Raw genomic sequence first — 9,727 nt, 5'->3', positions numbered from 1 at the left:
CTTTACCGTAAATGCGGTCGCAGGCTGCCCATACACCTGCCGATTATCGTACGATTGCGGGATCACCCCTGAAGAACTTGCCCCTGAAGAACCTGCAGTGTATCCCTGCCCCCCACCCCCCTCCCAACCATAATAATACTGGGCTAGCACTATGGGTAACCAGACATACATGGTGTGAAAGAATTTTGACTCTTCAGCTACCCAATAGCTGCAACACGAATGTACTAAACCCATTTACTTGGCAATAAATATCCCAGGCCATTCCTTTCTCTGGGTGCTGTTCTTGTCCTCTGGATGGTGAGAATGATGAGTGCCAGCCACTTTGCTTTAGATTTTATTATATTTTATTGCACTAGTGCAGTAGAGGAATAGGAGGGAGGGTGGGGGAGTACACTTTACCTGTAGGTTCTACTTTAAAAACAGTTCTTGGTCTTAGGCATGTCTTCCAAACCTTCTGGGAACTTTTCTCACAGGGCCATACTGACTGTACTCTTATATTTTAAAAGTGGCTACTTGGCAACTGAGGTTCAAGTGGTATCTCTGTCTTAGTATTCAAGGCAGGGCAGCAATGGAAAGGTTCCCTTGTTGCTTTCCAACTTAATCAGTCACCCACCACCTCCAAATGGAGGGCGACTGCAGTTTGCTTCTTCTAGGTCCAAATTGCAGCCAATAACTTTCCATTTTCCCTCCCAAGAGGAAAGATCTTTGCAGCTTCCCAGGTTCCTATGCCCTATGGCCTGGGATAAGAGAAGAGGTTTATTCTGCATCCTCAGAGTAAAACCTTGGAGGGAAGACCATGTGCCAGAAAGTGCCTTGGATGTTTAATAACGCTCCCAGCATGCACCAGCAGGCCTCTGAAGCCTACTGATTGGCCAGGTATTAGATATCCTTAACACAGAATGTTCTCTCTATATGTACATTTATAACCTTCTACCTTCTACATCCAAGTGCCTTTTTCTTCCTATGCCCTATCTTTTAAGTCAATTTGTTTTTAATTTTGTATTATTTTGGAGATATCTCGGTTCTGTAACTTGTAGTGTACCCTATTATATTTTACATCAAAGAGAAAAATGGAAGGGGGATATGAAACGGAAAGGATATACACTATGGTGTAGTAGTTTAAAAGTGTCCCTGTGGATTGTGAGCAAAAATGTTCTATACTTACATTATTTTGTGGTTACAAGAGGCCAAACTGGTCTAGCTACTGCCAGAATCTTGGCACACCTTGTATCACGTACCTGGTGGGGAGGCCGAAGTGAGAGGAGGCTTCTCTTGCACCTCGTGTCTTGTGACCTTTGAGGTTGAGGACAAAGGCCAGGCAGACAGGGAGAGGCACGAGTCCTTTAGGAAAGTCCAGTAATCGAGGTCACAACAAGCCGGGGTCAAAAGCCATGAAATCCAATTCAGTACAAGTAGGGAGCAGGCCGAAGAATATCCAAAACAGTCCGAGGTCAAAAGGCAGGCAGCAAGCAAGGATGGTCGTTTACACAGGAACAGGTCAAATCCAGGGGAATCAGGTATATACAGGAGAAGGCTAAACGGGAGACAAGGAACACGATCAAGCTGACAAGACAAACCAGCAACTAGTGGGCGTTTGAGCTGGGCTTAAATAGGGCAGTGAATCCATCTATGATGTAACTTCCTGTGCGCCTCTTTGCGCATATGTTCTCAGCTGCGCGTGTTTGTTCTCAGCTGCGCCTGCGCGTGTTTGTTCTCAGCTGCGCCTGCGCGTGTTTGGTCTTAGCTGCACCTGCGCGTATTTGTTCCCGGCTGCGCCTGCGCGTGTTTGTTCTCCGCTGCGCATGCGCAGAGCGGGAGTTTCGCTGACACCTTGCCTGTGTGTTATTCCTCAGGAAACACATGTTCGGTGTAAAAAAACCATTGTGTCTCATGAATAATGTATGCCAGGGGTAGGCAACCATTAGCTGTGGTGAAACTACAAACCCTGTCATGCCTCCAGTGGTCATGCATGTGACTCTCAAAATCTTGCAATGTCTTACTGGATTTGTAGTTTCTAAACAGCTTGTGTATTGTGGTTGCCTACCCCTGATGTATGTTTTAAAGTGACACATCTGAGATACATTACAAAGCCATAGGCATTGATATAGAGTCCTCCTACTCCCTCCTTTTGCAGATACACCAGTTTCCACTATTCTGAGAGGGCTTTTCACAACAATTTTGGAGTGTTTCTGTGGATATTTGTGTCCATTCAGCAAAAAGAGTATGATTTAGGTACCCAAAGTACCAATGTAAATGGAGGAACCCAAAACTCCCAGTTGGAAGTCACCAACCATGGTGGGAAGATTTATTTACAGGACTCCATAAGATATACAAAATTACTATATAGCAGGAGATCCACCCCACCTTACTCCTCTTACTGAAATATTACATGTGGCTGAACTGCCCTTTTAATCTTCCAGACAAGAAGTAAGAGAGTCACTTAACAAAATAATTGGTTTAATATATTTTATTACAAAATCAAAACAATAAACGCAAGCTATATTTTATTTAATTAAATACTATCCATTCCTTTTATGTACATATCATCATTAAAATATCTGCCATAGATAGATTGGAATGTAAGTGCATTTTACATACATCAAGTGTCAGGTGATATTAGTTCCTCCATAAACAGCAGTTGTAAACACATTTTTTTGAATAAAATTAAAATGCAAAATAGAGCATTCCTGTACCATGGAATTTTTAAGGCGTCTTTTCTTTTTGCATCATCACAGAAAGTGATTACATCCATTGCTGACATCTAGGGATAAGGGGATGATTTTGCGGAACCCAACTTAGCTGTGAAATTACTGATTTTTGCATTCAACAAAATTTGGCTGCAACTGGCTTAAATTTGACATGTGGACTACTTGGGTAAACGATGAATTTTTTGATAAAACCAAACTCATACATTAAACAAACCTAAGGCTATTTAAGGCCAAAGTTCTTTTTTTTTTATTTTAGAGTAGAGAAGGGTGAAAACTCACTTCACTACACTTTGAAGCTACATTTTAACACCAGAGGCCATTAGGGCCAACTCTTGATTTATGTAATCGCTGTGATTGGCTGTCACAGTAATCTCATGATTAGGAGCCCGTCCTTCCAGCTCCCGATTGTAAACAGTGACTGGGAGGTGTTAGTGACAGCACGGTCACAGTACTGGAGGTAGCGGGTGAACGCACTCCCAGCACAAAACAACAACTCTTAATTCGTTCCACGATTCTGGTCACAAACCAAATCAAACTGTGATCAGACCGCGATCTCGACTAGAGGAAATGTCACCAGCACACCTATGTCTTGTGTCAATAATCCATCTTCTTTCTTGATGCAGACTGTCAAAAAACAAAGTTTCGGGGCCACGCAGGGTCCCCTTCATCGGGTTTTAGTATGGGTCTGCTTCATTAGGTTTTAGTTGTAGGTCTTACTAAAACCGTATAGAGGGGACACTGCGTGGCCCTGAAGTGTTGTTTTTTGACAGTCTGCATCAATAAAGAAGATGGATTATTGACACAAGACATAGGTGTGCTGGTAACATTTACTATATGTTTGAAGATGCACGGCACCATCCGTGGTTACTACAGCACCCTCCTTTATACATAGGGGTTCCGGAGGGAGTGCAGCAGTTCCTCTTCAAAGTTTGACTAGAGGAAGCCACGACCATGTGTCAGAGCAAGGAAGAGGGCTGCGGTTGTGTTCATCACCCAATGTGCAGTTCGCAAATGGAGGCAACATTTTCACGTTCGTGAACCGAGGTACCACTGTGTGTGGCAACACTGTGGTGGGGTTTAATGCCATGTTGCCACATATATGCATATGGCCGATGGGAAGGGGTTAAAGTCTAATTCAGCCTAGTGATAGAATACTGTAATGCAGTCAGGCATAATAAATATACAGTTCTTTTACTTTTCTTTACGCTGCTAAGTGCTGAAGTAAGGGTTCAAAGATGGGACCGTTTTTGCCACACACAAACAGCAAGCCAAGCTCTCCAAAAGTCCAGCAAACCCCCCCAAATGCTCTAATTAACAGTGCGGCTCACAGTGTAATTTGATTTTAACAGCATTTTGAGGGAACTGTTGGACTACTGGACAGCTGGGCCACTGCTTTGTTTGGGAGAGCAGTCGTCCGACTCTCCTACATGCTGCCTACTCAGGAAACTGTAACCCTTGCTAAAACACTTAATAGTGTAATAAAGAAGAAAAAGCAGTTTTATCGCTGTACATGCAACCTGACTGTATTACAGTAACAGATCACATGGGTTCAGTTATTTTAAAAAACACAAAATAAAATAAATGTGCCTTGTGCCTCCATAACCCTGAGATGCCATTTAAAGCCTATTGCACCCATACAACTACCCAAAATAACCTTCATTGACCTTCCCTTTTGACATTTAACAAAAATAGCTGAATTTGAAGACCTTCTGGTGAAGCGAAACCTCTCCATTTTGCTAATGGCTTCTCACTTCAGAGACAGCCAAGCAACACAGGGTGCAGTACTGTTGTGTATTTGTAACCATGTATCATGCTCATTCCTTCTGCCCTACTGTCCATGGGTTTGCGCCGAGTAGACTCCGTGTTTTCTTATTACTCCAATACAGAGAATTTTACAACTTTCACCAACTTTAGTTAGAATCTACTTCTGTAAGTGCTCAAATGCCTTCGGAAGTGCTTTTAAGATGCATTCTGCATCTACCATCTTAGACAAAGATCATTGTTCTTAAGTGTCTGTTTTTTCTTCCCATGCAATCTTATCCCCATCAGCTACACCCTTCTCCTGGGAACTTCCATATGTATTGTCTATATTTAGCTTGGCGTTCGTTGTTAGATGAGTATTGAGAGAAGGGTAGTTTGAGATGCTCTTGTTATTGAAAGAGGTATGGCAGCATATAACTGAACGCATCACCCTGAGAACAGAGGGTCGCAGGACGGTGAAAATCCACGGGTCTATAATAGAATTCACAGACAGAAAGCGCAGCGCTAAGAGGTCCAATGCGTCTTCGCCTTTGTCAACAGCAGCTCTGTTAACGTACGCTCGGATCTGCAAAACAAGTAGAAAACATAATTGGAATGAGTTGACAGTTTGGAAGGAAGAAAGGAAATTAAAATACTAATATGTCTGTGATAGGTTTTCTTTATGCATGGTATGGCATAGCTTGTAGTAGTCACATTTATCTACACTTGTTAAACTATATGTAGGCCATATGTATGTCAAATAAATGTAAATAGAGTAGGGAAGGGTTAAATCCCCTATCAGGTTATTTTTATGCTGTCTATTTCATGCTGGTTAGGTTTTCCTTCACTTCCTGTCTTGGAAATGCACCAGGAAATGAGGGGAAATCTACCCAAATTGAGGGAAATCTAAGACAGTTGTCAGCAGAAAATCTGTCCCCATTGGAGGATTTGGCCATACCTTTTACTCTCATCACAATTCTAAAATGTAGGATTTCCCTTCATGTTCTGTCTCAGAGACAGTGGTGACCTGGAATAATAGGGGGGTACATCTCCCAAGTGGGAAAACGCACTCTTTCCAAAACAAAAACAAAACATTTTGCCTTTACAAACACTTTTAGGTTCCGTTCAATGTCACCAAGTGCTACTAGCTCTGAAAAAGCTAATGCATCCAGGGGTGTCACATTTTCTCTGTTGCATTCCAACAGAATGACAATATCAATGATATTGTGGCATGATGGCATCCCCAAAGCTCCATTTACATTTCAGTATAACAGGCCAGTACCTCTGGGCAGCTAAGAGGTGGCTTCACTCTTCAGAGTTTGAAGGACATCAGCAATGAAAACTAACATATATCTGGGTTTCTTTCTTTTCTGAAGACAAGCAATCTGAGGCAATGGGGTTGATTTACTAACCTTATAAACACACCACGAACATGTATACACCTCTGTAGTGTGTTCCCTCCCAGCATGATCTATGGGTGGAATCTAAACACCTTTGTAGTGTGTACACACCCAGCAGGTGTGTTGTGCAAAGCCCTGCCCTGAATTGCAAGGTGATGTTGTGTAAATTAGCTCTACATTGTGTTGCTTGCGTTGATGAATGCAGGAATGTAAATGCATGAGCTAACCATTTTTGTCTAAACTGTGAATCAGCATTATATATGCATCATGTGCATGATTTTTCCATATATGGCATTAGTGGAAATATGCTTATAGAGACTTTTTGGTTGATAAATACGCTTTGCTGTGTAAAAATCACACGCACCTGGTGCGTGCGTGTGTTTAGGTTAGTAAATCACCCCCAATGGGTTGAGGAAAAATAACTGTGTACATGGTCATGGTTCATGTCTCTAAAGGTTCCAAAGATTGCTATACAACTCTGGTTTTATCTTCTGCACCTAAGGGGAATGTGGGCATGTACATGCCCAATGCTTTTGAAGCATATTTTCATCTGACCTTAGGTTTCACTTATACTACTGCAGCAGAGGAAATCTCACTCATCCTGTTAAATAAAAGAGGGGTGGATGAAAACCCAAACAGCAAGAAGGAGGATTGACATTTGAATGGAAGACAGGGAGTTTTCATCCACGAGAGATTTTAAAAAAAAGCTGACAAACGATTCAACTCTTTGGTGTTTTCCAACAAAACTGAAACATCAGAATTGATTGCAGTGACACTAAACTCTTCATTATATAATTTTTTGTCTACAAGTAAAATGGAAATATAACTTATTAGAATTTGTCTCTGCATTTAGAAGCAGCTAACATGGAAATGAGCTGATCTGGTAAAGCATACCAAAATAATTTGCTGCTTGCCTTTTGCCCATCCAGCTTAAAGACCCATGGTGGTCAGTGGTAACCATATTATATCTGAGCCCACCCATCCATTAACAAGGTGAAGTGGCTACACAATTTTACAATTTAATTCGTTCACATGTAGGACTGTACAAACTGTAAGCTATTTCTCTATTGAAAAGTCTATCCGTTTATTGGCTTTCTTTGCATGTTCTATGTGATATGTTTCTGCAGGGCATAGCAGACTTTTTCTTCCATTCTGCACCGTTTCCTTTAAAGCTGGAATTTTAAGTTTATGCCTCAATATGCTGGCGCTTGGGCCTCACGTTATCATGAATAAATAAAGAGGATAATTCATTTTTTCCTACATTACAGCATCTGCACCGGAACCACTTTGTGGTCCTAAAAGCAGCATTAGGAGGTTTGGAATTAGCCATAAAAGCCAATTCTGGTCAATCTTTAAACCGCCTACGTGGTCACAGGATGAGGCTATCTCTAGTCATTAGATAACATTTATCTTCTTTCAGACAGGAGTTTAACAAAAGTCATCCATAATGGACGGACAAGTAAATTACCGTGTAGGTTAATTGAGAGATACTTTGAGTTCTGTTATGTTTTAGTAAGGTATTGTTTGAATGGAAAGAACCATTTAAATGCAATTCTCATCATGTACGCATTAACGAATGTACTGCCTCTAGTAACCAGTAAGGAATTTTTTTACATACAATAGTTACATAGTTACATAGTATTTGAGGTTGAATGAAGACACAGGTCCATCGAGTTCAACCTTTGTGTGTCTGTATGTGATTGTGCATGTGTGTGATAGATTGGTTTTGGTTCCTTTCAGCAACAGATACATATTAGAACATTTTTCATGCAAGATCAACAACATAATTTCAACAACATAATTGTAGACTCAACTATAACCTTGCTATAGAACATCAAGCTTTTCTTGCCTTGATTTCTAGACCAAATGCTGACTGACCGCACAACACATTGTTATGAAGGAGTGCCAAGTACCTTTTTAAAGGTATAGTCTACCCAAACATGATAGCTATAGATGGGGCCTTTAGAGATGGGAGAACATTGCCAGAAGAGGCCAAATAAAGGTTGGAAACATGGGAGCTGTTTGCTTTTCTGCATTTAGCAACTTTGAGAATGTTTGATCATATTCAGCCAGGAAACTGGTTTTAGGGCTTGTATCGATAAGATTTGTTTGCGTCACTTGGGTTTCTCCATTCAAGTCTACAGGAATCCAGAAACTGTGTGCTGCAAGTCAACTGCAGGTCTAAAGGAGGTCAACTGCAGGGCAAATGCATCTATCAATGAATTCTGATTGGAGTCAGATGCATGCTTCGCTCACCTCTCGATCCTGTCACGGCTCTCTGCCGTGACAGGGGAGGGGCTGGATTCCCCCCTCCGATCAGCCAGCGCTGACTGGCGGAACGGACGGGGCGGGTACAGCTGGCTCTGACTCTAGATAGGCAGAGCCAGCTGTCAGTCACGCAGCTGGGCGGATCCCGGCACAATTGTCGGGATCCGCTTCAGCTGCAGCGTCTCAGTATACCGCGAGCAGCAGCTCGCGGTATACTGCGGCGTCTCAGTATACCGCGAGCTACAGCTCGCGGTATACTGAGCCTAGGGTGACAGGAGGATGCTAGTTTGTGTCCTCCCATTATCCTAAGGAGAACTATGGGGAAAAGCCTTAACCCCATAGTTCTCCTTTAATTCCAATAGTCACCCCCTGTGTGCAGCAAGTCAACTGCAGGTCAAATGCATCTGCCAAAGAATTCTGATTGGAGTCAGATGCATCTCAAACTGATGCTGTCGAAACAAGGCCCTAGCCCATCGACACAAGCCCTTGATTCCAATAATCACCCTCCTGTGTGCAGCTAGTCAACTGCATGTCAAAAAAGAGGTCAACTGCACCTGTCAATGAATTTTGAATGATCTTAGAAGCATCTCAAACTGATGTCACTGAAACCAGCCCAAGGCCAATTCACACAGGCCCTTAATTCCAATAATCATCACCTTTATCTCTCTGTCATGGCTGGTTTTAGTAGCATGAAAGCTGCAGAAACCATACCAAAATACAGAGTTGCTAAAGCATATGCTGTTTTCCTATCGTGTCCTTTGAGACCTTTCCTTAAGATAGGAACATTTCTGCCTTTTTAGAGAGAATAGTTAAAATTAAATTGGGAAAAAAAACACTGGCAATATGTAAAACATGCAGACATGGCTTTTTGAATTTTATTTGGCATGGTGCATTGGACAGGAAATTGAGCCATTTGAAGAAAGCAATGCAATGTTAATATTCTTCTGAACTTTTTTTTTTTTTTTCCAAGAGTTTTCATTGTGTTGTAACTTGTTAAAAGAATGTTATATGTTATTCAGACTTGTACTTTGTCCCATGTAAATATTGTCCCTGAAGACTTAAAAAAAAGTTTACAGAAAGGGCTTATGCGGCTCATTTGTTTCCAAACCACCGCAATCCTTCCAGATTCACAGCGCAGCTTCCATCCAAATTATCTGCACTGGGCCTCAGTTGTCCCAAATATCGGCTACAATAATTCTGTTGTCATAGCAACCAGTCAAAATCTCCATAGAGCTTAGGATGGCCATAGGCGGGTGTGTCCATGGAAAACATCTGGCCAGCCTGGGCCGGGCTTGACTGTGACCCACAACTATAGCATTGGCTCTCTAGCCCACAAACTAAAAAGCATTGAAAGTTTAGATTGGCAAACATAAGAGCCAGGAAGCAGAGCAACTTTCTAAAAGGCCTATTAAAAAAAAATGTCCCTCATACTTAATTTTACATTTCGAATTGTGCTTGTATATTTATGAACCCCTCGGAACAAATCTGTACCAGTCATTGTGAATTCACTGAGCAGCCAAGGTCACAGATGCTCTCCTTGATTTAACAGAAGCAATATATGATTTTTTTCTCCCCCCTTCCCTTTTCCTCTCTCTCCCCCCTCTCTCTCTC

General features: G+C 41.9%; 1 protein-coding gene across 1 annotated transcript in view; it reads right to left on the bottom strand.

The window, feature by feature from the left end:
- Nucleotides 1-4,411: 4,411 nt before the first annotated feature.
- LOC108788581 (prostaglandin E2 receptor EP2 subtype-like) overlaps nt 4,412-9,727 on the bottom strand; it is a 19,543-nt gene continuing 14,227 nt past the window's right edge. The window contains exon 2 of the mRNA XM_018558373.1: nt 4,412-5,034. Coding sequence (XP_018413875.1) covers nt 4,714-5,034 — 321 coding nt within the window. The 3' untranslated portion in view covers nt 4,412-4,713. The remainder of the gene's footprint in view (nt 5,035-9,727) is intronic.

Source organism: Nanorana parkeri, unplaced genomic scaffold (assembly GCF_000935625.1).
Source record: "Nanorana parkeri isolate BGI_ZX_2015 unplaced genomic scaffold, ASM93562v1 scaffold335, whole genome shotgun sequence".
NCBI lineage: Eukaryota > Metazoa > Chordata > Amphibia > Anura > Dicroglossidae > Nanorana > Nanorana parkeri.
Note: the sequence above shows the minus strand (reverse complement) of the source record. Positions and strands in the feature narration are given on the sequence as shown.